The 27,241-nt window shown below is 51.8% G+C and overlaps 6 protein-coding genes across 15 annotated transcripts in view; 5 read left to right on the top strand and 1 right to left on the bottom strand.

Moving 5' to 3' along the window:
* The window catches only part of LOC148379270 (NACHT, LRR and PYD domains-containing protein 3-like), a 48,121-nt gene extending 43,026 nt beyond the window's left edge, over positions 1-5,095 (top strand). The window contains exon 10 of the mRNA XM_088366342.1: positions 3,932-5,095. The gene's annotated coding sequence lies outside the window, so the exon portion shown is untranslated. The remainder of the gene's footprint in view (positions 1-3,931) is intronic.
* The window catches only part of LOC148379269 (NACHT, LRR and PYD domains-containing protein 12-like), a 34,040-nt gene extending 28,945 nt beyond the window's left edge, over positions 1-5,095 (top strand). Inside the window, exon 12 of the mRNA XM_088366327.1 lies at positions 3,932-5,095. Coding sequence (XP_088222453.1) covers positions 3,932-3,944 — 13 coding nt within the window. The 3' untranslated portion in view covers positions 3,945-5,095. The remainder of the gene's footprint in view (positions 1-3,931) is intronic.
* Positions 1-5,095, top strand: part of LOC148379268 (NACHT, LRR and PYD domains-containing protein 12-like) — an 8,280-nt gene extending 3,185 nt beyond the window's left edge. The window contains exons 5-14 of one of the 4 annotated variants that reach the window (XM_088366308.1): positions 45-215; positions 306-476; positions 579-749; positions 830-1,000; positions 1,081-1,251; positions 1,346-1,516; positions 1,619-1,789; positions 1,881-2,051; positions 2,150-2,323; positions 3,932-5,095. In XM_088366308.1, the coding sequence (XP_088222434.1) occupies positions 45-215; positions 306-476; positions 579-749; positions 830-1,000; positions 1,081-1,251; positions 1,346-1,516; positions 1,619-1,789; positions 1,881-2,051; positions 2,150-2,323; positions 3,932-3,944 (1,555 nt within the window). In that variant the 3' untranslated portion in view covers positions 3,945-5,095. Of the gene's footprint in view, positions 1-44; positions 216-305; positions 477-578; positions 750-829; positions 1,001-1,080; positions 1,252-1,345; positions 1,517-1,618; positions 1,790-1,880; positions 2,052-2,149; positions 3,701-3,931 lie in introns of all 4 variants that reach the window. The other 3 variants (XM_088366310.1, XM_088366311.1, XM_088366312.1) reach the window with 3 other exon arrangements.
* LOC148379267 (diacylglycerol kinase iota-like) lies at positions 4,442-12,277 on the bottom strand. The gene is made up of 6 exons (XM_088366376.1): positions 8,889-12,277; positions 8,679-8,747; positions 8,387-8,503; positions 8,234-8,324; positions 7,883-8,017; positions 4,442-7,829 (listed from the first exon to the last, which is right to left on the bottom strand). Exons 1-4 carry the CDS (start codon positions 9,090-9,092, stop codon positions 8,262-8,264), a joined length of 453 nt encoding a protein of 150 aa, XP_088222502.1. The 5' UTR covers positions 9,093-12,277; the 3' UTR covers positions 4,442-7,829; positions 7,883-8,017; positions 8,234-8,261.
* Positions 6,991-27,241, top strand: LOC148379265 (NACHT, LRR and PYD domains-containing protein 3-like). 7 transcript variants are annotated; one of them, XM_088366322.1, is made up of 13 exons: positions 9,411-9,428; positions 20,554-20,721; positions 22,146-22,416; positions 22,589-24,398; positions 24,494-24,664; positions 24,759-24,929; positions 25,024-25,194; positions 25,285-25,455; positions 25,546-25,716; positions 25,797-25,967; positions 26,066-26,236; positions 26,331-26,504; positions 26,870-27,241. In XM_088366322.1, exons 3-13 carry the CDS (start codon positions 22,161-22,163, stop codon positions 26,889-26,891), a joined length of 3,459 nt encoding a protein of 1,152 aa, XP_088222448.1. In that variant the 5' UTR covers positions 9,411-9,428; positions 20,554-20,721; positions 22,146-22,160; the 3' UTR covers positions 26,892-27,241. The 7 variants fall into 7 exon arrangements, with proteins under 7 accessions (XP_088222450.1, XP_088222448.1, XP_088222449.1 ...); XM_088366323.1 differs by lacking the exon at positions 9,411-9,428 and adding an exon at positions 9,525-9,616 and having other exon boundaries at positions 22,154-22,416; XM_088366320.1 differs by lacking the exon at positions 9,411-9,428 and adding an exon at positions 9,525-9,616.
* Positions 7,086-19,245, top strand: LOC148379266 (NACHT, LRR and PYD domains-containing protein 3-like). The gene is made up of 8 exons (XM_088366344.1): positions 7,086-7,139; positions 9,525-9,616; positions 10,232-10,487; positions 10,649-12,452; positions 12,526-12,696; positions 12,791-12,961; positions 13,056-13,229; positions 17,972-19,245. The coding sequence occupies exons 3-8, from the start codon at positions 10,247-10,249 to the stop codon at positions 17,982-17,984; spliced, it is 2,574 nt and encodes an 857-aa protein (XP_088222470.1). The 5' UTR covers positions 7,086-7,139; positions 9,525-9,616; positions 10,232-10,246; the 3' UTR covers positions 17,985-19,245.

Below are 27,241 nucleotides of genomic sequence, written 5' to 3'. Positions count from 1 at the left end.
CCAAGAACCTTGGGCCTGTGTCAGCCGCCCTCTTGTCTTCTCAGGCTCCATCGCTGCGGCATGAGCAAGAAAAGCTGCGAGGCGCTGGCCTCCGTTCTAAGCTCGTCCCGCACCCTGAGGGAGCTGGATCTCAGCAGCAACGACTTGGGTGACGACGGGCTGGAGGCGCTTGCCGCCGGACTGGCAAAGCCGCAGTGCACCTTGCAAGTTCTTACGTAAGGCTCTCCTCCACCCCCGTCGAGCGGCAGAAGGCCAGCCGGCCCAAGAACCTTGGGCTTGTGTCAGCTGCCCTCTTGTCTTCTCAGGCTTCTTGGCTGCAAACTGAGCAAGAAAAGCGGCGAGGTGCTGGCCTCCGTTCTAAGCTCGTCCCGCACCCTGAGGGAGCTGAATCTCGGCTGGAACGACTTGTCTGACGACAGGGTGGAGGCGCTCGCCGCCGGACTGGCAAAGCCGCAGTGCACCTTGCAAGTCCTCAAGTAAGGCTCTCCTCCACCCCCGTCGAGCGAGCGGCAGAAGGCCAGCCGGCCCAAGAACCTTGGGCTTGTGTCAGCCGGCTGCCCGCCCTCTTGTCTTCTCAGCCTCATGAACTGCGGACTGAGCAAGAAAAGCTGCGAGGCGCTGGCCTCCGCTCTAAGCTCGTCCCGCACCCTGAGGGAGCTGAGTCTCGGCTGGAACGACTGGGATGACGACAGGGTGGAGGCGCTCGCCGCCGGACTGGCAAAGCCGCAGTGCACCTTGCAAGTTCTCACGTAAGGCTCTCCTCGAGCGGCAGAAGGCCAGCCGGCCCAAGAACCTTGGGCTTGTGTCAGCTGCCCTCTTGTCTTCTCAGGCTCCATCGCTGCGGCCTGAGCAAGAAAAGCTGCGATGCGCTGGCCTCCGTTCTAAGCTCGTCCTGCAGCCTGAGGAAGCTGGATCTCAGCGACAACGACTTGGGTGACGACAGGCTGGAGGCGCTCGCCGCCGGACTGGCAAAGCCGCAGTGCACCTTGCAAGTTCTCTGGTAACGCTCTCCTCGAGCGGCAGAAGGCCAGCCGGCCCAAGAACCTTGGGCCTGTGTCAGCCGCCCTCTTGTCTTCTCAGGCTCTATCGCTGCGGCCTGAGCAAGAAAAGTTGCGAGGCGCTGGCCTCCGCTCTAAGCTCGCCCTGCAGCCTGAAGGAGCTGAATCTCAGCAACAACGACTTGGGTGACGACGGGCTAGAGGCGCTCGCCGCCGGACTGGCAAAGCCGCAGTGCACCTTGCAAGTCCTCAAGTAAGGCTCTCCTCCACCCTCGTCAAGCGAGCGGCAGAAGGCCAGCCGGCCCAAGAACCTTGGGCCTGTGTCAGCCGCCCTCTTGTCTTCTCAGGCTCGACTTCTGCAACCTGAGCGAGAAAAGCGGCAAGGCGCTGGCCTCCGTTCTAAGCTCGTCCCGCACCCTGAGGGAGCTGGATCTCAGCGACAACGACTTGGGTGACGACGGGCTGGAGGCGCTCGCCGCCGGACTGGCAAATCCGCAGTGCACCTTGCAAGTCCTCAAGTAAGGCTCTCCTCCACCCCCGTCGAGCGAGCGGCAGAAGGCCAGCCGGCCCAAGAACCTTGGGCTTGTGTCAGCCGGCTGCCCGCCCTCTTGTCTTCTCAGCCTCATGAACTGCGGACTGAGCAAGAAAAGCTGCGAGGCGCTGGCCTCCGTTCTAAGCTCGTCCCGCACCCTGAGGGAGCTGGATCTCAGCGCCAACGACTTGGGTGACGACGGGCTGGAGGCGCTCGCCGCCGGACTGGCAAATCCGCAGTGCACCTTGCAAGTCCTCAAGTAAGGCTCTCCTCCACCCCCGTCGAGCGGCAGAAGGCCAGCCGGCCCAAGAACCTTGGGGCTTGTGTCAGCCGCCCTCTTGTCTTCTCAGGCTTCATTGCTGCAACCTGAGCGAGAAAAGCGGCGAGGCGCTGGCCTCCGTTCTAAGCTCGTCCCGCACCCTGAGGGAGCTGGAACTCAGCCGGAACAACTTGGGTGACGACGGGCTGGAGGCGCTCGCCGCCGGACTGGCAAAGCCGCAGTGCACCTTGCAAGTTCTTACGTAAGGCTCTCCTCCACCCTCGTCAAGCGAGCGGCAGAAGGCCAGCCGGCCCAAGAACCTTGGGCTTGTGTCAGCCGGCCGCCCTCTTGTCTTCTCAGGCTTGTTGGCTGCGACCTGCGCAAGAAAAGCTGCGAGGCGCTGGCCAAGGCTCTCCGGTCCAACCCCTCCCACCTCCAAAAGCTGTCCCTGTGGGGCAATGACATCGAAGAGGAAGGAAGGAGGGTCTTGGCAGAGGTCCAAAAGGATCTTCGCTGCAGTCTGACGATCGAGTGGTAGGTTCCAAACATCGTCCAGGGCGCTCACTCGTCTGAATGGACCGGCCACACTTGTGCGTTAAAGAAAATGGTTTCTAAAGCACCTAAGCATACAACTACTAAAGTCACACCAGAAAGAAACATTTGAAGCATCTCCTTCGAGCTAGTACGCGCCAAATCAATAACGACGACAGAAGTAGACATTTTTGGAGATGTGATGGACGATGTGGAAATGAGAAATGTTTGGAGAATAACTTGATGATCTGATATAGTTGTATTTTTGGTGCACTTGGAAATAACAGATGTTGCCTTCATGAAGTAAGAGGTCAATCATGCCAAGAATGCCAAACGCTTGATTGTATCAATCTTAAGTTTTGTTTAGGTTTGATCTTTCAGATGATTCAAGAATGTTCTGGACAGAGGGAAATGTTTTGCCAAATAATGAAAAACTATGTATGGAAGTATTATGAACCGAGAATGTGGCGAAAGTGCGTGGAATGTGACAAGAAGAAACAAAAGCACGCTACGCGCTGAGTAAAAGCATCATTGCGTGCACGTGGTGTTGCATCACACAACGTCAGGATGATGGGATCGCTGGCTCACACGACAGTCCTCCCTCCGCCCACCCACGTGTCGAGCGCTTAATTGGAGGCGGTGAAAGGCGGGCGCCGCTTGTTTGCGCCACTCCAATCCAGCCCTGGTGTTTTTTTAACGAGCCATTATTGACATTGTGCGGTGTGCGTGCTAAAGGCCAGCGGTGATGAGGAGAAAGGAAGCGTCACGGGATTGTTACACCGGCAAAAATAAAAAAAATCCCGCTTCTCTTGGATCAACCGAAGCGACAAAAGAACACGAGAGCGCTCCAGCAGCGGCCTTCGAGTGGCGATTTGTGGCTCGAGTGCAGATGATAATGGAGTGGCGCTTTTAACTTCAACGGGAGATGAGTCACAAAAAAAGAAAGCTAGCCAAAGCGGTGTGGAGGCGACGACATGGTGCCGCACTTGGAGTCTCCAGCGGTTACTCAACGTGGAGCCAGCCTCAAATTGGGAAGAAGTACTTTGAGGTGCCTACCGTCCAGTCCATGCGGGTGCGAAGCTCCTTGCCGGGGCCGTTGGAGGCGGGAGGCGGGGCTAATTGCAGCGGCCCCAGGTGTTGCAGGCCCGACCGTGAGATGGCTTTCCTGCATGGGTGGCCGAGGTCTGAGAAGGAAGAAGAAGAAGAAGAGGAGGAAGAACTCACTCCTGGAAGCCAGCGTTGAATGCAAAGCAGTCTCCAAATAAGACGGCTCCCATATGCAAATGAGCCGCAGCTCACTTTGGCTCACTTGTCACGCGCCGTCCGTATAAGCGCTACATTTGGCTACGAGCGCAATGCTACTTGACACAACCAGAGGCGGTGAGCACGCCTTTCTTTTGCTTTTTGCTTCAAATGTTTTTCTCTAGCCTTCGCGCGCATCCGCGCTTCGCTAATTGGTGATCGGAAGCCGATGGGCCGATCGCTTCCGTCCAGTCGCTGACTTTGCCGAGTCTGCCAGAACAAGCTGACGGGTCCTTCTTGGTTTTTTTTTTTTTGTTTGTTTGTTTGTTTCTCCCCAAATTGATCCCTTTCTTTTTTTCCCTTCCTCAGGAGGTTTTTATAAGGTGAGTCGAGCCGAGCTGAGCCGACGAGACTCACGTCACACAGCAAGTCCCCTCAGCCGGAAGGCACAAAGCATCTCGAGCACGGCACGGCGGCGGACGGCTCCACGGCGGACATCAAATGCAGGCTGAGAAGGTTAGGGTTAGGGTTAGTCCGCTGAGGCGACCGGCCGGCTGCTTTATGTTGCCGCTGAACAAAGTCCAAGCATGCCGTCGGCTGTGTAACGTGGCACGGCGTCTGAAAATGTTTTTTTTGTTGTTTATTTCAGCTTGTACACAGACATCATCAAAGTCACACTTTCTTTACAAAGCTTAGAGTTCGTTTCGTACTTGCCGAAAACGGAACGGGTGGAAGCAGTCTTGCTTATCGAGTCCCGTCCCAAAACTTTCGTCCAAAGATTTTTCGTGTTTTCACAGATATTTATCACACAGCAATTTCATGAGAGTCTTCACAGATATTATGTAACACATTAATTTTAAAATAGTCAACATAAAAATGTCTGGTTATGTATGATGCTAATATTTGTACATGAGTGCATTTACACATTTAGTTTCAAAATAGCCAACATCAAAAATGTATGGTTATGTATGATGCTAATATTTGGAATTTGAATGATTTGTATCGAGTGTAACAAACGGCTATCAATGCTTTCGTCCCAGGGTTGCCGCGGACTCAGCTTACGTAATTTGATATGAGAGAGGCTCTCAGTTTTTTCTTGAAGTCCTTGAAATTTTCGGATAGTTTTAGGTCAGAGTTGTGTTTGTTCCAATTTCTTACACCGACAACCGTCAGCGATTGACCTCCGAGTGTACTGGACACTTGTCGTTGGTCAAAGTTTAATAATCCTCTGAGGTCGTGTTTTGTGTCCCTCAGGGTGAATAGGCTTTGAATATTTGCTGGTAGCATACATCTAGAAGCTTTGTACACATTTAACAGTCCTGCTAAAGTGATTAAGTCTTGGAGCTTCAGTATTCCAGTGTTTATAAAGAGGTTGTTCGTGTGAGAATGTACGGCTTTTTGCAAATGATCCTCAGTGCTCTTTTCTGTTGTTTGTAAAGTGGTTCTATTGCTGTCTGGTATGCGTGACCCCAGACCTCTGAACAATAATGTAGATGTGGCTCTATGAGTGTCAAATACATTATTCTTAAAGCAGATGTACTAATTTTCTTTTGCAGCCTCCACAGAATGGCCATATTTCTTGATATTTTTTTGCACAAGTTTGTAATTTGTTGTTTCCAGTTAAGTAAACAATCAAGTGTTATGCCAAGCATTTGATACTCATTAACTCGTTCGATCTTGGTACCGTTTGACACTAAGTTTAAGTCTTCGCTTGGTTTTCTTTTCCCAAATAGCATATATTTAGTTTTGGATGGATTTAAAGATCATTTATTTGCATTGAACCAAGCCTGTAAAATTGACATTTCTCTGTTTATACAAGCTTCCATGTGTCTTAAATTATGTCCAGTACATAATATACTGGTGTCATCGGCAAACATTACCATTTTGAGGGAACATGCCTTTGCAATGTCATTTATGTATAGCGTGAATAACCTAGGGCCCAAAATTGACCCTTGGGGGACGCCACACGTTATTTTCAATGTAGGTGACCTGTTGGTCTCTACCTGTACAAATTGGGTTCTATTTTTTTAGTAACTCCTGATCCATTTTAAGGCTGTACCCTTTACCCCATATCTATACAATTTCTCAATCAATATTTCATGATGAATTGTGTCAAAGGCCTTTTTAATATCAAGAAATATTCCAATACTATATAGTTTTCGATCCATCGCCATTTTAGTGGTTTCTACAAAATCTAAAAGTGCATGTGCAGTCGAATGTTTTTTACGAAAACCATATTGATTTTTTGACAGTGTATTTTTTTGTTCAATGTAATTCTCCAGCCTGCTATTAAATAATTTCTCAATGATTTTAGAACATTGGGGGAGGATAGAGATTGGGCGATAGTTGGTGATCTGGTGTTTGTCTCCTTTTTTAAATATGGGTAGAACTTTGGCAATTTTCATTTTATCAGGAAATATCCCACTGTTGAATGATAGATTGCAGATATGTATAAGTGGAGGCGAAATGGCATGCACTATATATTTTAGCGTCCTCGTGTCTAGTTCATCAACGTCAATTGATTTCTTGCTTGAACAACTCAGTATAGTATCTTCGACTTCCTTCAAAGTTATCCGAGTTATCTGTTGTCGTCAACTTGTCAGCTTGCCGCTGCCGCCGCCGCCGCTCCTGCCTCTGCTCCTGCTGCTGCGCTCATATCCTCGTGCCGGAGGATGAAGATGAAGAGGAGGAGGAGGAGAACAAGGAGAAGGGGGGGGTAGCCGGGGGAGGTAGCTGGGCCTCACGCACGCGCCAGCGAGCGAGCAGGCCGCTTGCTCAGCTCGAAGCATATTTCGAAGGTGAAGCTTTCCACGTCTCGATGCACAGCTCTCGGATATATAACTTAAAATACCGCACAGTTAAATGTAGCTATATCTGTATAAATTGCATCATGACTTTATTAATATAACGGAATTCTAATGGTCTGCAATAATACACGCTTCACCCGTGTCTCAACTTCACCAGCAGAGGGCGCCCTGTCATTAGAAATCGCCCAGCTTTCAAAATTAGTATCAACATTTGTAAATAAATGGTGACAACGTGGATCGCCATTAAAGCTAAAACAATAAAAGCGTCGTTTGTTTTAATATTTTAATAATTATAATTATTTTAGAATAAATGCCGGGATTTGACTGCGAGTATGACGATAAAGGACGAACTCTTGAATCTTGAACTTCTTTTCTCTCCGAGTAACCGGATGCTGTAATGCTTTTATTTTTTACTCAAAGAGGAAGCTGCTTTGCTATCTAGTACAGCTTGATGGCAGCTAGCTTGATTGCACCCCTCCCGTCCCCTCAGTCGCTTGTGGAACTGTAGCTGCCTCTCCCGACTCTTTAATCGGCTCACGCCGCCACAAAAACAGCGTTTTTAAGGGGTTCCGTCTGTCGTCCTTTGTCCCCATTGCCCTTTTTAGTTTCTGAGGACATTATTCCATTTCTTTACAAGAACGCCTGGAACCGGAACCGAGCGAGAGCTATGTTTTTCGGTCTACTTTTGTGGGCGGATACAGCGGAGGAGGGCATCCGGGCCTGGCAGCTCCGGAGGGTCCGCTTAAAACCACGGAATTCACCGTTTTCAGGTAAAATTCTTCCAAGAAACACTTTCGGAATTTATCCGTTCTATCTAATTATAGAGTTCATAACCTTTCGGTAAATTCGGCTGCAAAGACGAAAGCAGCAGAGTGGTTTGTGGTTCCTAAAACGTCAACACAAGCGCAAACTGAGATGCCACATTGAGTGCGCTTGTTTTGACGTTTGACAAATGCTTTTCGTTTTGCATGAGATGCATGTCTCTCTCACTCGTCCTGTTTGAGGCCAATTTGCTTTCACGGTCCTTCACCTCTTAATTTGACGTCTAAGCCAGTGTGTGTTGTGACCCACATCCACATGTAGGGCTGATGTTGGTTATTGAGGGTAACACCCCCAGAGGACAAAGTCATTACCATGACGTCCCACTACCATTGTTAGGTCATGTGGGAGTGCTTGCTAATGCATTAATTTCTTCTCAGAGTTCCATAATAGGTCCAATGCTCGCTTATCTCCGCTCCATTGATTGAAACTACTTTGGCGCTTCAGAATGATAAATTACGGGCTGCTTCACACAAAATTACATGGTAACGACTAAAGTGGAGCTCTTGCCCATTATTTTCTCACAAGCTTCTTAAAGTCCAGTCTTGCTTTCGGCACGCACCTCTGGACTCGTGGAACTCCAGCGTGACGTGAGCGTCGAAGCCCAGGCTGAAGTAGTTGTTGAAGACGTCGAGGGGCAGCTGAGCGAGTCACCGCACGTTAGCGTCACGCCCTCCCGCCGCTTCTCCTTTACCTTCTGCGTGCCGTCTTGGAGCTGCCGCTCGGCGCCGTCGCTCTGCTCCACCTGCAGGTTCCACCTGTCCAGCTGCACCACCGAGCCGTCCTCCACGTGGCCCAGAACCTTGGACACGGGCTCGTCCGTGTAGCCCTGCCAGAAAAAAAATCAAAATCAAATCAAGCACAGGAAGAAGGCTGCATGGCGGAAACTTCTTGGATTGTGGCCCATGGATTTGGGACAAAACTTTTGGGACACGCACGTTTAAGCATGTTTTTTTGTAGTTGTTGTTGTTGTTGTAAATGTAAAGCGCTCAAAGCAAAAATGGTTTGTTTGCGTTTGGGAGGCGAGTGAAGCTTGGGAACTCACCCCGCCCCAGTTGAGCGTCCTGGCGAGGTCATTTCCTGTTCCTGTTGAAAGACGTGCGCTTTTTCCTCCTGGCCGAGTTCTTGAGCAAGCTCTGCATAGATGGGGTTAGCGGTTAGCGCTACGCGCCGTTAGCGCTCGGCGCTCAGAGCTTGCCTGCGGTTTCCTGACTCTGATGATCCAGGAAGGAGGCACGATGACGTCGGCGTGGGCGCCCAGCGAGCACGGTTCCTCGATCTGGTGCAGCATGAAGCACGTGACCTTGTTGTGGAACTGCCCGCGCGAGGCGTACGGCACACAAATTAGCACCCGCCAGCAGCTCATTTCAACATTTTCACACAACATCACATCGCCGAGTTAGTTACATGTTTTGTTTCTAGTCTGACGGAATTTAGCTCAGATGGTGGGCAAGCTCGCGCACGAGAATTCCAATTTGAGCCAAACTCACAGCCTGCTTGCACCACGAACAGCTGATGGCGATGATTTCTTTACTGTGGAAGAACTTCTGCTGAAAGCTCTGCGGAAGGAAAGGACAAACAAAAGACGAGGACGGAAAAGGATGTCGCTGGCAGAGACCGTTAGACGGCGTGGCGGGCGGGCGGGCGGGCGGCCATTTTGCCGGCCTGCCTGCCTGGCTGCGTGCGTGGCTGCCACCGACCTTCCCGCACTGCTTGCACTTGCCGTCCTGGCGCCGGCGGTGCACCCAGTGATGCCTCAGCACGTTCTGCCGGCAGAGAGCAGACGGCGCCGCCTTACACCTCCACCTGGATCTTTTAGACACCTGCAGGTGGAGAGTCCATTCGTCGCTGTGCGTGCAGCGATGATCGAATGGAGGTCTGAACTCTCCCTCCTGCAAGGGCATATTTATTAGGAGAAACAGAGTGGGGGTGAGAGTGGACAGGTTTGGTGAACCCCCGGCCTCTGGTCAAATCAGAGCGGGGGGGGGGGTGTTTTACGATGTTGTGGGAAACAGAACAACTTCGATTGCTTCCTCTGCAGCTGGTCAATCAAGCAGAGGATGCAACCACTTTATTTTACTGCGTTGTGAGAGCAAGACAAGATTGGTTAATCATTATAGTCTACATTCCAACATAATCCTACGATAAAGATAACCTGGAAAACCCTATCAACTGCCATCATTGTCGTGGCGGGCTGTGATTTTCAGAGCGCGCCAGCGGAGAATTTGCTTTCTCCCAAAGTGAATTTCCCTGTCTGTCTGTCTGTCTGTCTGTCTGTCTGTCTGTCTGTCTGTCTGTCTGTCTGTCTGTCTGTCTGTCTGTCTGTCTGTCTGAAGTGCACGGACTTGTACAGACAGGGCAGGGCGTTGGTCTGACATTGGGAAGGCGGTCACACGGTGAGAGCAGACGAGGCAAAGGAGACCGATAAGTGAGTTTGCTTTCTTTTGTTTGAGCCGTATAGACATATAGTTTTGCTTTTAAAAAGGAGCGACCGTTTGTGGTGTTATTTAGTGAGCCGGCCGGATGGTCGGACGCTTTCTCGCTATATTGTCAGTTGGTTTCTTTGTTTGAAGTTTGGGGGAGAGGGGGTCAGCTACTTCTTTAACGTCCTGTACTTTTGCGCTATATTCTGACTGTTTGCTGTATGCACACTTGCTCCATTCTTGCTCCTCTTATTTATTATGTTGTTTGTTTGTTTATTTATTATTTATTCATCGCTCTTATTTAGTCATTGTTTGTGCCTTCTTGTTTTTACTTTTTGTGTTGTTTACTTGTATGTATATCATGTACTATGTCTTGTCACCGCGGGATAGTGGGAAACGTATTTTCGATCTCTTTGTATGTCTTGGCATGTGAAGAAATTGACAATAAAGCGGACTTTGAACGTAACGACCAGGAAGCCAAGCCAGTAGCAAAGTCCGTGTCGAGCAGCCTCGAGAACCAGGAAGCAAGTCCTCATATGGGTGGAAATCGGGCCACCTTCTGCGCTTTGGGTGTGGAATGGTGTTGCGCGAGAATATCAAGGTTCGCCTTTTGCTTTCAGTTTCACGGGGGAAAGATGGCTCAGGATACCGAGAGCAAGGAGCTGCTGTTTGAAACGCTGGAAGACCTGCAGGAGGAGGAATTCAAGAAGTTCAAGTTTTATACGCATCTGGCTCAGAGCAAAAAAGAAAACGCCGACCGGATTCACATCGCCGAAGAGCTGGTGAACAGGCACGGCAAGAACGCTGTGGCGGAGACCATCAAGATTCTGGAGAAGATCAACAACTATGAACTGGCCCAGAGGCTGCAAATCAAAGGTAAGGTGAGCGTGGGGCTTTCCACAAAGCAGCTCTCCGATGCTGCCCTACCCCGCTTGCCTCCTTCACTTGCCTCCTTGAGCGGAAGTGGCGGCATGGGTGCAGCACGCTTGCAGCCAAGCCTAAAGACGCATTTGATCTCCTTCTGCTCGCTCCCTCAGATGTCACCTGTGCGCCCTCAGATAGCACCTCCTTACCCGTCCAGATAGGCGAATTCAAGCGGGAGCTGCAAGAGAACCTGCGGGCCATGTACTGCAAGGCTCCCGAGGGCAACACAGAGCCCAGCCGGCAGGAGGCTCTGGACAGCGTCTACACCAAGCTCCAAATTAGCCGCGGCGTCGCCGGTCTTCCCGACAAGCAGCACGAGGTCCTTCAGATGGAGACGTGCGGCGGCGAAGACGAGGAGGAGGAGTCCATCGAGCCGTGCGACATCTTCAAAAGCGAGACGCCCCTTCGCACCATGGTCACCGTGGGCTTCGCGGGCATCGGGAAGACCTTCCTGGTGCGCAAGTTTGTCCTGGACTGGGCCAACGGGGGAACCAACACAGACGTGGACTTCATCTTTCCCTTCGCCTTCCGCGAGTTGAACTTGCAGGAGGAGAAAATTTCGCTGGCAGAGCTCATCCAGCACTTCATCTGCCACAGCAAGGCGGCCGTCGAGATGCTGAAGGACATCTTGGTCAGGCTGCAAGATTTGGGCAAGCGCACCTACCAAAGCAGCAGCGTCAAGATTTTGTTTGTACTGGACGGCTTGGACGAGTGCCGCCTCAAACTGGACCTGAGCGACGAGCGCAAGGAGCGCCTGGATGTGACCCGAGCGTACCCCGTGGAGGTCCTCCTGGCGCATCTCATCAAGGGGAACCTGCTTCCCTGCGCCCGGCTTTGGATCACCACGCGGCCCCAGGCGGCCCGCGACATCCCGCCGCGCCTGGTGGACGGCAGAACCGAGGTGAAAGGCTTCAGCCGCTCCCAGCGGCTGGACTACTTCAGGAAGAGGTTCTCCAACGAGGTCATCAAGCACATCCAAAAGTCCCGCAGCATTTTCATCATGTGCCACATGCCCATCTTCTGCTGGCTCACCACCACCGTTCTCGGAGATTATCGGAAGCACGGAGAGAAGCTGCCCGAAACCCTGACCGAGATGTACACAGAGTTCCTACTCTATCACCTGGACAAGTCCGAGGAGCGAGGCAGCCAGAAGAGCACGGAGTACGTCAAAGCGCTGGCCGAGCTGGCTTTTCGGCATCTCATGAAAAAGCAACAGATCTTCTACGAGAGCGACTTGCGGGAAAGCGGCTTGGATGACCTGCAGGTCGCAAAACACTCGGGAGTCTTCACCGAGGTCTTCGAAGAGGTACCCCCGCTCAAGAAATACCAACGCGGCAAGATGTTTCAGTTCATCCACTTGAGCATCCAGGAATATCTGGCCGCTCTCCACGTGATGATGAGCCTGTTCCAGGACAACAAGAACGTGCTGGGAGAGCTCCCCATGCGTTGCGAGCAGACGTCGCTCGTTCGGGTCCACGAGGCGGCCATCCGCAAAGCCTCTGAAAGTGACGGAAACCTGGACTTGTTCCTCCGCTTCTTGGTGGGCCTTTCCTTGCAGTGCAACCAGGAGCTCATGGGCGAGCTGCTGAAGGCTCCCAAGAACTTCAGCCACAGCAACGCAGAAACAGTCCGCTTGATCAAGCAACAGATAGATAAGAATTCTCCTGAGGAGAACATCAACTTGTTCTACTGCCTGAAAGAGCTGAAGGACGAGTCCCTGCTGGACCAGATCCAAAAGTACCTAAAAGAATGGTGGCGCTACAGGGACGACTTAATTCCGGCCATGTGGTCGGCCCTGGTCTTCTTCTTGCGGGCTTCCGACGACGCCTTGCGCTGGTTCAACCTCCAGAGTTACGCTCCGTCCGACAAGGGGCTCCTGATGCTGCTGCCGGTGGTCAAGGCTTCTCGAGAAGCAGTGTAGGTGCCGTCGAGCCAGCACGCTGAACCGGCCGCGCACATGTCAGCAGCCCAAACCCTCTTGTCTTCTCAGGCTCGACGACTGCAACCTGAGCGAGAAAAGCGGCGAGGCGCTGGCCTCCGTTCTAAGCTCGTCCCACACCCTGAGGAAGCTGGATCTCAGCGACAACACCTTGGGTGACGACGGGCTGGAGGCGCTCGCCGCCGGACTGGCAAAGCCGCAGTGCACCTTGCAAGTCCTCAAGTAAGGCTCTCCTCCACCCTCGTCAAGCGAGCGGCAGAAGGCCAGCCGGCCCAAGAACCTTGGGCCTGTGTCAGCCGCCCTCTTGTCTTCTCAGGCTCCATCGCTGCGGCATGAGCAAGAAAAGCTGCGAGGCGCTGGCCTCCGTTCTAAGCTCGTCCCGCACCCTGAGGGAGCTGGATCTCAGCTTCAACATCTTGTCTGACGACGTGCTGGAGGCGCTCGCCGCCGGACTGGCAAATCCGCAGTGCACCTTGCAAGTCCTCAAGTAAGGCTCTCCTCCACCCCCGTCAAGCGAGCGGCAGAAGGCCAGCCGGCCCAAGAACTTTGGGCTTGTGTCAGCTGCCCTCTTGTCTTCTCAGGCTCAATAGCTGCAACCTGAGCAATAAAAGCTGCGAGGTGCTGGCCAAGGCTCTCCGGTCCAACCCCTCCCACCTCCAAAAGCTGGACCTGTGGGGCAATCGCATCAAAGAGGAAGGAAGGAGGGTCTTGGCAGAGGTCCAAAAGGATCCTCGCTGCAGTCTGACGATCGAGTGGTAGGTTCCAAACATCTTCCAGGGCGCTCACTCGTCTGAATGGACCGGCCACACTTGTGCGTTGAAGAAAATGGGTTCTAAAGCACCTAAGCATACAATTACAAAAGTCACACCAGAAAGAAACATTTGAAGCATCTCCTTCGAGCTCGTACACGCCAAATCAATAACGACGACAGAAGTAGACATTTTTGGAGATGTGATGGACTATGTGGAAATGAGAAATGTTTGGAGAATAACTTGATGATCTGATATAGTTGTATTTTTGGTGCACTTGGAAATAACAGATGTTGCCTTCATGAAGTAAGAGGTCAATCATGCCAAGAATGCCAAACGCTTGATTGTATCGATCTTAAGTTTTGTTTAGGTTTGATCTTTCAGATGATTCAAGAATGTTCTGGACAGAGGGAAATGTTTTGCCAAATAATGAAAAACTATGTATGGAAGTATTATGAACCGAGAATGTGCCGAAAGTGCGTGGAATGTGACAAGAAGAAACAAAAGCACGCTACGCGCTGAGTAAAAGCATCATTGCGTGCACGTGGTGTTGCATCACACAACGTCAGGATGATGGGATCGCTGGCTCACACGACAGTCCTCCCTCCGCCCACCCACGTGTCGAGCGCTTAATTGGAGGCGGCGAACGGCGGGCGCCGCTTGTTTGCGCCACTCCAATCCAGCCCTGGTGTTTTATTAACGAGCCATTATTGACATTGTGCGGTGTGCGTGCTAAAGGCCAGCGGTGATGAGGAGAAAGGAAGCGTCACGGGATTGTTACACCGGCAAAAAAAAAAAAAAATCCCGCTTCTCTTGGATCAACCGAAGCGACAAAAGAACACGAGAGCGCTCCAGCAGCGGCCTTCGAGTGGCGATTTGTGGCTCGAGTGCAGATGATAATGGAGTGGCGCTTTTAACTTCAACGGGAGATGAGTCACAAAAAAAGAAAGCTAGCCAAAGCGGTGTGGAGGCGACGACATGGTGCCGCACTTGGAGGCTCCAGCGGTTACTCAACGTGGAGCCAGCCTCAAATTGGGAAGAAGTACTTTGAGGTGCCTACCGTCCAGTCCATGCGGGTGCGAAGCTCCTTGCCGGGGCCGTTGGAGGCGGGGCTACTTGCAGCGGCCCCAGGTGTTGCAGGCCTGACCGTGAGATGGATTTCCTGCATGGGGGGCCGAGGTCTGAGAAGGAAGAAGGAGAGGAGGAGGAGGAACTCACTCCTGGAAGCCAGCGTTGAATGCAAAGCAGTCTGCAAATTCAAGATTCAAGAGTTTTTTATTCGCCATGTTTGAGCGTGCCAAACAAGGAATTTGACTTCGGTAAATCACAGCCTCTGTTCAACATTTAGGTGACTAACAACAACACTCAGGACATGTGAAGAACGAAAGATATTCTCAAACACCCCCTGATCTTAAACTCCCAAGAGGGCAAGGAAAAACTCAAAACTCCAGCTAGGGGAAATGAGAAACCTTGAGAAGAGACCACAGATGGGAGGGTCCCTCTTCTAGGATGACCAGGCTGCAATGGATGCAGAGAGGACACATAGTACAAACAGTGTAGACAAAAAAGGTGTGGCAAGCGGGATGTTATTGCACAGTAATGACTCTGAGACTCTAAGAGAGGTGTGAGTTCATCAGAGCGACAGCCTGGGGGAAGAAGCTGTCTCTGTGTCTGCTGGTTTTAGTGTATAGAGCTCTATAACGGCGTCCGGAGGGGAGTAGTTCAAACAGGCTGCAACCTGGGTGCGAAGGGTCTGTTGAGATGTTACTTGCACGTTTCCTGGTCCTGGACAGGTACAAGTCTTGGATAGATGGGAGGTTGATTCCAATTATCTTTTCTGCAGTCCTTATTGTCCGTTGCAGTCTGTGCTTGTCTTGTTTGGAGGCCGATCCAAACCAGACAGTGGTGGAGGTGCAGAGGACAGACTGGACGATGGCAGTGTAGAAGGTCTTCAGCAGCTCCCGCGGCAGGTTGAACTTCTTGAGCTGTCTCAGGAAGTACAGCCTCTGCTGGGCCTTCTTCCGGACAGAGTCTATGTGGCCGGTCCATTTCAGGTCCCGAGAGATTGTGGTTCCCAGGAACTTGAAGGTGTCTGATGAGAGAATAGTATTACTGCGGATAGTGAGGGGTGAAAGTGGCAAAGGGCCTCGCCTGAAGTCCACTGTCATCTCCACGGTCTTGAGCGGGTTCAGGTCCAGGTGGTTTTGGCTGCACCAGTGGACCAGCCGCTCCACCTCCTGTCTGTACGCAGTCTCATCACCGTTCTGGATCAGTCCGATGAGAGTGGTGTCGTCTGCATACTTCAGGAGCTTCACGGAAGAGTCACTTGCGGAGAAATCGTTGGTGTAGAGGGAGAAGAGCAGTGGGGAGAGGACGCATCCCTGAGGGGCTCCAGTGTTGGTGGTCAGGGTGTCAGATGTGATGCTCCCCAGCCTCACACGCCGTCTCCTGTCGGTCAGGAAGCTGGTGATCCACTGACAGGTGGAGGCAGGCACCGCGAGCTGGATGAGCTTCTGTTGGAGGATGTCAGGAGCGATGGTGTTGAACGCCGAGCTTAAGTCCACAAACAGGATCCTGGCGTACTTTCCTGGGGTGTCCAGGTGTTGCAGGATGTAGTGCAGTCCCATGTTGACCGCATCATCCACCGACCTGTTTGCCCGGTAGGCAAACTGGAGGGGGTCCAGCAGGGGGCCCGTGACATCCTTCAGGTGGCTCAGTACTAACCTCTCGAAAGATTTCATGACCACAGATGTCAGTGCAACAGGTCTGTAGTCATTCAGACCTGTGATGGCGGGCTTCTTGGCCACTGGAACGATGGTGGAGCTCTTGAAGCACGAGGGCACCTCACACAGCTCCAGGGAACGGTTGAAGATCCGTGCAAAGGTGGGCGCCAGCTGCTCAGCGCAGACTTTCAAGCAGGAAGGTGACACGCCGTCTGGGCCCGGTGCCTTCCTGATCTTTTGTCTCCGGAACATCTGGCGCACTTCCTCCTCGCGAATCTGGAGTGCGGGCGCGGCCTCTGCAAGAGAGAGAGTCGGTGACCACGGTGATGGAGGTGTGGACAGAGCAGTTGTGGGGGGAGGTGAGTATGTGGATTGTGTGGATTGTGCTGCAGGAGGTCCCGTTGTGTGGGAGGACCGATCAAACCTGCAGTAGAACCTGTTTAGCTGGTCTGCGAGCCTTGGGCTCTCCACAGGACGGGGGGTTCGTTTCTTGAAGCCCGTGATGCTCTGCAGGCCTTTCCACACTGTTGAGGGATCAGGATTGGCAGAGAGGTGTCTCTCCAGGCTCTCCCCGTAACACCTCCTGGCTTTCCTGACCTCTCGGTTCAGTGTGTTTGTGGTCTGCTTGAACAGGTCCCGGTCGCCGCTCCTGTAGGCCTCCTCCTTGACTTTGCGCAGCCTCCTAAGGTTCGGTGTAAACCAAGGTTTGTCGTTGTTGTACGTGCAGAAGGTCGTAGTCTGCACACACAGATCCTCACAAAAACTGATGTATGACGTGACAGTGTCAGTGAGTTCATCCAAGTCTGAATTTGCAGCTTCAAAAACACTCCAATCGGTGCAGTCAAAGCAGGCTTGGAGGTCCTGCCTTGACTCCACTGTCCACTTCCTGACAGTCCTCACCACAGGCTTAGAAGTTTTTAGTTTCTGTCTGTAGGCAGGGATCAGATGAACTAGACAGTGGTCCGAGAGTCCTAAAGCTGCACGAGCCACAGAGTGGTATGCATCCTTAATTACGGTGTAGCAGTGGTCCAGTGTCTGTGCCCCTCTGGTGGGACACGTTATGTGCTGCCTGTATCTGGGGAGTTCGTGTGCGAGGTTCGCCCTGTTAAGATCACCCAGAACAATGATTAGTGAATCTGGTAGAAGTTTCTCCATGTCTGTCACCTGGTCAGCCAGCATCTGCGTGGCTTCACTCGCACGTGCGTGTGGTGGAATGTAAACAGCCGCCATGACGATCGAGGAGAACTCCCGTGGTGAATAGAACGGCCGGCAGTTTATGAAAAGTGTTTCTAGGAGAGGGCTGCAAAACTCTTTCAACACCATGACATCGGTACACCAACGTTCATTAATGTAGAAACCACGTTTCAACAAAACACAGCGCGGCAGATCTGCTGAAGTCCGTGTTCCTTGAAGTGAGGAGCAGCAGTTCGTCCATCTTGTTCGCCAGGGAGCGGACATTCGCCAGATGAATTGACGGTAGGGCAGAACGGAACCCTCTCTGGAACAGTCTGAATCAGAGAGAACAGGAGAGAAAATACCAGAAGACGACTGACCGATGTTTAACAGTGCTTCTCTAGTAAAAGTGATCCGGGATGGACAGCAGAAGACACAGAAAACACACAAAATAAGACAAAGAAACAGAGAGCGACTCACCGTGGCAGCCATCCGCGGCGCCATCAGATGACGGCTCCCATATGCAAATGAGCCGCAGCTCACTTTGGCTCACTTGTCACGCGCCGCCCGTATAAGCGCTACATTTGGCTACGAGCGCAATGCTACTTGACACAACCAGAGGCGGTGAGCACGCCTTTCTTTTGCTTTTTGCTTCAAATGTTTTTCTCCAGCCTTCGCGCGCATCCGCGCTTCGCTAATTGGTGATCGGAAGCCGATGGGCCGATCGCTTCCGTCCAGTCGCTGACTTTGCCGAGTCTGCCAGAACAAGCTGACGGGTCCTTCTTGTTTTTTTTTTTTTTTGTTTGTTTGTTTCTCCCCAAATTGATCCCTTTCTTTTTTTCCCTTCCTCAGGAGGTTTTTATAAGGTGAGTCGAGCCGAGCTGAGCCGACGAGACTCACGTCACACAGCAAGTCCCCTCAGCCGGAAGGCACAAAGCATCTCGAGCACGGCACGGCGGCGGACGGCTCCACGGCGGACATCAAATGCAGGCTGAGAAGGTTAGGGTTAGGGTTAGTCCGCTGAGGCGACCGGCCGGCTGCTTTATGTTGCCGCTGAACAAAGTCCAAGCATGCCGTCGGCTGTGTAACGTGGCACGGCGTCTGAAAATGTTTTTTTTGTTGTTTATTTCAGCTTGTACACAGACATCATCAAAGTCACACTTTCTTTACAAAGCTTAGAGTTCGTTTCGTACTTGCCGAAAACGGAACGGGTGGAAGCAGTCTTGCTTATCGAGTCCCGTCCCAAAACTTTCGTCCAAAGATTTTTCGTGTTTTCACAGATATTTATCACACAGCAATTTCATGAGAGTCTTCACAGATATTATGTAACACATTAATTTTAAAATAGTCAACATAAAAATTTCTGGTTATGTATGATGCTAATATTTGTACATGAGTGCATTTACACATTTTGTTTCAAAATAGCCAACATCAAAAATGTATGGTTATGTATGATGCTAATATTTGGAATTTGAATGATTTGTATCGAGTGTAACAAACAGCTATCAATGCTTTCGTCCCAGGGTTGCCGCGGACTCAGCTTACGTAATTTGATATGAGAGAGGCTCTCAGTTTTTTCTTGAAGTCCTTGAAATTTTCAGATAGTTTTAGGTCAGAGTTGAGTTTGTTCCAATTTCTTACACCGACAACCGTCAGCGATTGACCTCCGAGTGTACTGGACACTTGTCGTTGGTCAAAGTTTAATAATCCTCTGAGGTCGTGTTTTGTGTCCCTCAGGGTGAATAGGCTTTGAATATTTGCTGGTAGCATACATCTAGAAGCTTTGTACACATTTAACAGTCCTGCAAAAGTGATTAAGTCTTGGAGCTTCAGTATTCCAGTGTTTATAAAGAGGTTGTTCGTGTGAGAATTGTACGGCTTTTTGCAAATGATCCTCAGTGCTCTTTTCTGTTGTTTGTAAAGTGGTTCTATTGATGTCTGGTATGCGTGACCCCAGACCTCTGAACAATAATGTAGATGTGGCTCTATGAGTGTCAAATACATTATTCTTAAAGCAGATGTACTAATTTTCTTTTGCAGCCTCCACAGAATGGCCATATTTCTTGATATTTTTTTGCACAAGTTTGTAATTTGTTGTTTCCAGTTAAGTAAACAATTAAGTGTTATGCCAAGCATTTGATACTCATTAACTCGTTCGATCTTGGTACCGTTTGACACTAAGTTTAAGTCTTCGCTTGGTTTTCTTTTCCCAAATAGCATATATTTAGTTTTGGATGGATTTAAAGATCATTTATTTGCATTGAACCAAGCCTGTAAAATTGACATTTCTCTGTTTATACAAGCTTCCATGTGTCTTAAATTATGTCCAGTACATAATATACTGGTGTCATCGGCAAACATTACCATTTTGAGGGAACATGCCTTTGCAATGTCATTTATGTATAGCGTGAATAACCTAGGGCCCAAAATTGACCCTTGGGGGACGCCACACGTTATTTTCAATGTAGGTGACCTGTTGGTCTCTACCTGTACAAATTGGGTTCTATTTTTTAAGTAACTCCTGATCCATTTTAAGGCTGTACCCTTTACCCCATATCTATACAATTTCTCAATCAATATTTCATGATGAATTGTGTCAAAGGCCTTTTTAATATCAAGAAATATTCCAATACGCCGCTCCTGCCTCTGCTCCTGCTGCTGCGCTCATATCCTCGTGCCGGAGGATGAAGATGAAGAGGAGGAGGAGGAGGAGGAGGAGGAGAACAAGGAGAAGGGGGGGGTAGCCGGGGGAGGTAGCTGGGCCTCACGCACGCGCCAGCGAGCGAGCAGGCCGCTTGCTCAGCTCGAAGCATATTTCGAAGGTGAAGCTTTCCACGTCTCGATGCACAGCTCTCGGATATATAACTTAAAATACCGCACAGTTAAATGTAGCTATATCTGTATAAATTGCATCATGACTTTATTAATTTAACGGAATTCTAATGGTCTGCAATAATACACGCTTCACCCGTGTCTCAACTTCACCAGCAGAGGGCGCCCTGTCATTAGAAATCGCCCAGCTTTCAAATTTAGTATCAACATTTGTAAATAAATGGTGACAACGTGGATCGCCATTAAAGCTAAAAAATAAAAGCGTCGTTTGTTTTAATATTTTAATAATTATAATTATTTTAGAATAAATGCCGGGATTTGACTGCGAGTATGACGATAAAGGACGAACTCTTGAATCTTGAACTTCTTTTCTCTCCGAGTAACCGGATGCTGTAATGCTTTTATTTTTTACTCAAAGAGGAAGCTGCTTTGCTATCTAGTACAGCTTGATGGCAGCTAGCTTGATTGCACCCCTCCCGTCCCCTCAGTCGCTTGTGGAACTGTAGCTGCCTCTCCCGACTCTTTAATCGGCTCACGCCGCCACAAAAACAGCGTTTTAAGGGGTTCCGTCTGTCGTCCTTTGTCCCCATTGCCCTTTTTAGTTTCTGAGGACATTATTCCATTTCTTTACAAGAACGCCTGGAACCGGAAAAGAGCGAGAGCTGTGTTTTTCGGTCTACTTTTGTGGGCGGATACAGTGGAGGAGGGCATCCGGGCTGCCTGGCAGCTCCGGAGGGTCCGCTTAAAACCACGGAATTCACCGTTTTCAGGTAAAATTATTTCAAGAAACACTTTTGCAATTTATCCGTTCTGTCTAATTATAGAGTTCATAAGCTTTAGGTAAATTCGGCTGCAAAGACGAAAGCAGCAGAGTGGTTTGTGGTTACTAAAACGTCAACACAAGCGCAAACTGAGATGCCACGTTGAGTGCGCTGTTTTGACATTTGACAAATGCTTTCGTTTTGCCTCCAGAACTTTGTATTATGGCTGCCTTCAGGTTACCGTTCAGTACGGCTTCGTGCACCAACTCTCTGCTAGAGGGACGTTTCCGCCAGTTAGAGCAGAATAGTGCGATAACAGTAGTTGCGGCGGACATAGAGTGTCGTCAGCCCGGTAAGACGCATAGCCGTCCAAAGTCATCTCGGTCTACTGGCCCTCGCACTTTGGTCATAGGTGACTCCATTAACCGAAGCATTACGCTTTAAAACCGCTATTATTAAAGCGCTACTTAAGCGAGCAATCTTCACCCGGACTGTCTCAGTAATTATAGGCCAGTTTCAAACCTCCCATTCATAGCAAAACTGCTTGAAAAAGTAGTAGTGGTCTTCCTAAGTCCAGTATCAAAAGTCTACAGTTAGTGCAAAATGCCGCTGCGAGGCTGCTCTCACGGTCAAGAACATTTGATCGCATTACCCCAATATTAATGAGCCAAATTACATTGGCTCCCGGTCCGTTTAAGATGTGACTTCAAGGTTCTTCTACTAACCTATAAATCACTGCACGGCTTAGCGCCTTCATATCTCGTCGACCTAGTCGTTCCTTACGTTCCGTCTCGTGACCTTCGTTCGCAAAACGCTAGTCTTTTAGTTACACCGAGGGCCAAGAAAATGTCTGCAGGGTCTAGAGCATTCTCTATTCGGGCTCCAGAGCTTTGGAATGCCCTTGCCGATTTGGCCGGAGTTTGTCTTGTTCTCTCTGCCCACCCCCTCCCTGGCTGGGGAGGGGGTTAGGTGGCTCAAAAGCTCATAGCGGCTAGCTGGATTCTCGGGGACCAATTCAAGATGAAGAAACTGCAGCTCAACTTCCTTGAAGACACTGCCAGGACAATCGAGGGCACCGCCGACATCCATTTTTTCATTTGATTTTCATATGATGTATTACTTGTGCCCTCTCTGCATCCATTACAACCTGGTGATCCTGAAAGGGGGATCCTTCCATCTGTGGTCCCTTCTCAAGGTTTCTCATTTTCCCCTGGCAGGGTTTTTTGGAGTTTTTCCTTGCCCTTTTGGGAGCTTAAGATCAGGGGATGCTTTGAGAATAATTGTCAATTTTGGCTGTGTGAAGCCCTTTGAGACGGTTTGTGATTTAGGGCTATACAAATAAACTTGACAAGGGTGGAAATCGGGCCACCTTCTGCGCTTTGGGTGTGGAATGGTGTTGTGCAAGGAAATCAAGTTTCACCTTTTGCTTTCAGTTTCACAGGGGAAAGATGGCTTTGGATGCAGAGATCAGGGAGCTGCTGTCGAAAAGGCTGGAAGACCTGGGGGAGGAGGACTTCAAGAAGTTCAAGTTGTATACGCGTCTGGCTAAGAGCAAAAGAGAAAACGCAGACCGGATTCACATCGCCGAAGAGCTGGTGAACAGGGACGGCAAGAACGCTGTGGCGGAGACCATCACGATTCTGGAGAAGATCAACAACAATGAACTGGCCCAGAAGCTACGCAGCGACATGCTGCAAATCAAAGGTAAGGTGAGCGCGGGGGGCGGGGGGGGCTTTCCACAAAGCAGCTCTCCCATGCTGCCCTCCCCCGCTTGCCTCCTTCACTTGCCTCCTTGAGCGGAAGTGGCGGCATGGGCGCAGCACGCTTGCGGCCAGGCCTAAAGACGCATTTGATCTCCTTCTGCTCGCTCCCTCAGATGTCACCTGTGCGCCCTCAGATAGCACCTCCTTACCGGTCCAGATAGGCGAATTCAAGCGGGAGCTGCAAGAGAACCTGCGGGCCATGTACTGCAAGGCTCCCGAGGGCAACACAGAGCCCAGCCGGCAGGAGGCTCTGGACAGCGTCTACACCAAGCTCCAAATTAGCCGCGGCGTCACCGGTCTTCCCGACAAGCAGCACGAGGTCCTTCAGATGGAGACGTGCGGCGGCGAAGACGAGGAGGAGGAGTCCATCGAGCCGTGTGACATCTTCAAAAGCGAGAAGCCCCTTCGCACCATGGTCACCGTGGGCTTCGCGGGCATCGGGAAGACCTTCCTGGTGCGCAAGTTTGTCCTGGACTGGGCCAACGGGGGAACCAACACAGACGTGGACTTCATCTTTCCCTTCGCCTTCCGTGAGTTGAACTTGCAGGAGGAGAAAAGATTTTCGCTGGCAGAGCTCATCCAGCACTTCATCTGCGACAGCAAGGCGGCCGTCGAGATGCTGAAGGACATCTTGGCCAGGCTGCAAGATTTGGGCAAGCGCACCTACCAAAGCAGCAGCGTCAAGATTTTGTTTGTACTGGACGGCTTGGACGAGTGCCGCCTCAAACTGGACCTGAGCGACGAGCGCAAGGAGCGCCTGGATGTGACCCGAGCGTACCCCGTGGAGGTCCTCCTGGCGCATCTCATCAAGGGGAACCTGCTTCCCTGCGCCCGGCTTTGGATCACCACGCGGCCCCAGGCGGCCCGCGACATCCCGCCGCGCCTCGTGGACGGCAGAACCGAGGTGAAAGGCTTCAGCCGCTCCCAGCGGCTGGACTACTTCAGGAAGAGGTTCTCCAACGAGGACGTCATCAAGCACATCCAAAAGTCCCGCAGCATTTTCATCATGTGCCACATGCCCATCTTCTGCTGGCTCACCACCACCGTTCTCGGAGATTATCGGAAGCACGGAGAGAAGCTGCCCGAAACCCTGACCGAGATGTACACAGAGTTCCTACTCTATCACCTGGACAAGTCCGAGGAGCGAGGCAGCCAGAAGAGCACGGAGTACGTCAAAGCGCTGGCCGAGCTGGCTTTTCGGCATCTCATGAAAAAGCAACAGATCTTCTACGAGAGCGACTTGCGGGAAAGCGGCTTGGATGACCTGCAGGTCGCAAAACACTCGGGAGTCTTCACCGAGGTCTTCGAAGAGGTACCCCCGCTCAAGAAATACCAACGCGGCAAGATGTTTCAGTTCATCCACTTGAGCATCCAGGAATATCTGGCCGCTCTCCACGTGATGATGAGCCTGTTCCAGGACAACAAGAACGTGCTGGGAGAGCTCCCCATGCGTTGCGAGCAGACGTCGCTCGTTCGGGTCCACGAGGCGGCCATCCGCAAAGCCTCTGAAAGTGACGGAAACCTGGACTTGTTCCTCCGCTTCTTGGTGGGCCTTTCCTTGCAGTGCAACCAGGAGCTCATGGGCGAGCTGCTGAAGGCTCCCAAGAACTTCAGCCACAGCAACGCAGAAACAGTCCGCTTGATCAAGCAACAGATAGATAAGAATTCTCCTGAGGAGAACATCAACTTGTTCTACTGCCTGAAAGAGCTGAAGGACGAGTCCCTGCTGGACCAGATCCAAAAGTACCTAAAAGAATGGTGGCGCTACAGGGACGACTTAATTCCGGCCATGTGGTCGGCCCTGGTCTTCTTCTTGCGGGCTTCCGACGACGCCTTGCGCTGCTTCGAACTCGATATGTACGCTCCGTCCGAGAAGGGGCTCCTGACTCTGCTGCCGGTGGTCAAGGCTTCTCGAGAAGCAGTGTAGGTGCCGTCGAGCCAGCATGCTGAACCGGCCGCGCACATGTCAGCAGCCCAAGAACCTTGGGCTTGTGTCAGCTGCCCTCTTGTCTTCTCAGGCTCGACTTCTGCAACCTGAGCGAGAAAAGCGGCAAGGCGCTGGCCTCCGTTCTAAGCTCGTCCCGCACCCTGAGGGAGCTGGATCTCAGCGACAACAACTTGGGTGACGACGGGCTGGAGGCGCTCGCCGCCGGACTGGCAAACCCGCAGTGCACCTTGCAAGTCCTCTGGTAAGGCTCTCCTCCACCCCCGTCGAGCGAGCGGCAGAAGGCCAGGCGGCCCAAGAACCTTGGGCCTGTGTCAGCCGCCCTCTTGTCTTCTCAGGCTCTATCGCTGCGGCCTGAGCAAGAAAAGCTGCGAGGCGCTGGCCTCCGTTCTAAGCTCGTCCCACACCCTGAGGAAGCTGGATCTCAGCGACAACACCTTGGGTGACGACGGGCTGGAGGCGCTCGCCGCCGGACTGGCAAAGCCGCAGTGCACCTTGCAAGTCCTCAAGTAAGGCTCTCCTCCACCCTCGTCAAGCGAGCGGCAGAAGGCCAGCCGGCCCAAGAACCTTGGGCCTGTGTCAGCCGCCCTCTTGTCTTCTCAGGCTCCATCGCTGCGGCATGAGCAAGAAAAGCTGCGAGGCGCTGGCCTCCGTTCTAAGCTCGTCCCGCACCCTGAGGGAGCTGGATCTCAGCAGCAACGACTTGGGTGACGACGGGCTGGAGGCGCTTGCCGCCGGACTGGCAAAGCCGCAGTGCACCTTGCAAGTTCTTACGTAAGGCTCTCCTCCACCCCCGTCGAGCGGCAGAAGGCCAGCCGGCCCAAGAACCTTGGGCTTGTGTCAGCTGCCCTCTTGTCTTCTCAGGCTTCTTGGCTGCAAACTGAGCAAGAAAAGCTGCGAGGTGCTGGCCTCCGTTCTAAGCTCGTCCCGCACCCTGAGGGAGCTGAATCTCGGCTGGAACGACTTGTCTGACGACAGGGTGGAGGCGCTCGCCGCCGGACTGGCAAAGCCGCAGTGCACCTTGCAAGTCCTCAAGTAAGGCTCTCCTCCACCCCCCTTGAGCGGCAGAAGGCCAGCCGGCCCAAGAACCTTGGGCTTGTGTCAGCTGCCCTCTTGTCTTCTCAGGCTTCTTGGCTGCAAACTGAGCAAGAAAAGCTGCGAGGTGCTGGCCTCCGTTCTAAGCTCGTCCCGCACCCTGAGGGAGCTGAGTCTCGGCTGGAACGACTGGGATGACGACAGGGTGGAGGCGCTCGCCGCCGGACTGGCAAAGCCGCAGTGCACCTTGCAAGTTCTCAGGTAAGGCTCTCCTCGAGCGTCAGAAGGCCAGCCGGCCCAAGAACCTTGGGCCTGTGTCAGCTGCCCTCTTGTCTTCTCAGGCTCTTTGGCTGCGGCCTGAGCAAGAAAAGCTGCGAGGTGCTGGCCTCCGTTCTAAGCTCGTCCCGCACCCTGAGGGAGCTGAATCTCAGCTGGAATGACTTGTCTGACGACAGCGTGGAGGCGCTCGCCGCCGGACTGGCAAAGCCGCAGTGCACCTTGCAAGTCCTCAAGTAAGACTCTCCTCCACCCCCGTCGAGCGAGCGGCAGAAGGCCAGCCGGCCCAAGAACCTTGGGCTTGTGTCAGCCGGCCGCCCTCTTGTCTTCTCAGGCTCTTTGACTGCGAGCTGAGCGAGAAAAGCGGCGAGGCGCTGGCCTCCGTTCTAAGCTCGTCCCGCACCCTGAGGGAGCTGGAACTCAGCCGGAACAACTTGGGTGACGACGGGCTGGAGGCGCTCGCCGCCGGACTGGCAAAGCCGCAGTGCACCTTGCAAGTTCTTAAGTAAGGCTCTCCTCCACCCCCGTCGAGCGAGCGGCAGAAGGCCAGCCGGCCCAAGAACTTTGGGCTTGTGTCAGCTGCCCTCTTGTCTTCTCAGTCTCGAGAAAAGCAAGCTGAGCAATAAAAGCTGCGAGGTGCTGGCCGAGGCTCTCCGGTCCAACCCCTCCCACCTCCAAAAGCTGAACCTGCGGGGCAATGACATCAAAGAGGAAGGAAGGAGGGTCTTGGCAGAGGTCCAAAAGGATCCTTGCTGCAGTCTGACGATCGAGGGGTAGGTCCCAAACATCTTCCAGGACGCTCACTCGTCTGAATGGACCGGCGACACTTGTGCGTTGAAGAAAATGGGTTCTAAAGCACCTAAGCATACAATTACTAAAGTCACACCAGAAAGAAACATTTGAAGCATCTCCTTCGAGCTCGTACACGCCAAATCAATAACGACGACAGAAGTAGACATTTTTGGAGATGTGATGGACTATGTGGAAATGAGAAATGTTTGGAGAATAACTTGATGATCTGATATAGTTGTATTTTTGGTGCACTTGGAAATAACAGATGTTGCCTTCATGAAGTAAGTGGTCAATGCATGCCAAGAATGCCAAACGCTTGATTATATCTATTTTATGTTTTGTCTAGGTTGGATTATTCAGATGATTGAAGAATGTTCCAGACAGAGGGAAATGTCTTGCCGAATAATGAAAAGATATGCGTGCGTGGAATGTGACAAGAAGAAACAAAAGCACGCTACGCGCTGAGTAAAAGCATCATTGCGTGCACGTGGTGTTGCATCACACAACGTCAGGATGATGGGATCCTGGCTCACACGACAGTCGTCCCTCCGCCCACCCACGTGTCGAGCGCTTAATTGGAGGCGGCGAACGGCGGGCGCCGCTTGTTCGCGCCACTCCAATCCAGCCCTGATGTTTTATTAACGATTTTTAGTGTGACGAGATTGTAGAAAGCAATCTGTATTGCACTCCTCGCGAGAAAAATCAACATTCTGCTTCA

The sequence above is a fragment of the Syngnathus floridae genome, chromosome 22 (genome assembly GCF_059516105.1).
Source record: "Syngnathus floridae isolate MCC-2025c chromosome 22, RoL_Sflo_1.0, whole genome shotgun sequence".
NCBI classification, from domain to species: domain Eukaryota; kingdom Metazoa; phylum Chordata; class Actinopteri; order Syngnathiformes; family Syngnathidae; genus Syngnathus; species Syngnathus floridae.
This window is presented reverse-complemented; position numbering and strand designations above follow the sequence as displayed.

What these genes read in the sequence shown, in the direction of transcription:
- LOC148379265 (XM_088366319.1), top strand. An exon ending in TGCACCTTGCAAGTTCTCAG is followed by an intron (nt 25,717 to 25,796) that starts GTAAGGCTCTCC and finishes TTGTCTTCTCAG; the next exon opens with GCTCTTTGGCTGCGGCCTGA. An exon ending in TGCACCTTGCAAGTTCTTAA is followed by an intron (nt 26,237 to 26,330) that starts GTAAGGCTCTCC and finishes TTGTCTTCTCAG; the next exon opens with TCTCGAGAAAAGCAAGCTGA.
- LOC148379267 (XM_088366376.1), bottom strand. Translation starts at nt 9,092, where the DNA reads ATGCCCTTGCAGGAGGGAGAGTTCAGACCTCCATTCGATCATCGCTGC. An exon ending in AGTGCAAGCAGTGCGGGAAG is followed by an intron (nt 8,748 to 8,888) that starts GTCGGTGGCAGC and finishes TTCCTTCCGCAG; the next exon opens with AGCTTTCAGCAGAAGTTCTT. An exon ending in GTTCGTGGTGCAAGCAGGCT is followed by an intron (nt 8,504 to 8,678) that starts GTGAGTTTGGCT and finishes TCGCGCGGGCAG; the next exon opens with TTCCACAACAAGGTCACGTG.
- LOC148379266 (XM_088366344.1), top strand. Translation starts at nt 10,247, where the DNA reads ATGGCTCAGGATACCGAGAGCAAGGAGCTGCTGTTTGAAACGCTGGAA. An exon ending in CCAGAGGCTGCAAATCAAAG is followed by an intron (nt 10,488 to 10,648) that starts GTAAGGTGAGCG and finishes TCGCTCCCTCAG; the next exon opens with ATGTCACCTGTGCGCCCTCA. An exon ending in TGCACCTTGCAAGTCCTCAA is followed by an intron (nt 12,962 to 13,055) that starts GTAAGGCTCTCC and finishes TTGTCTTCTCAG; the next exon opens with GCTCAATAGCTGCAACCTGA.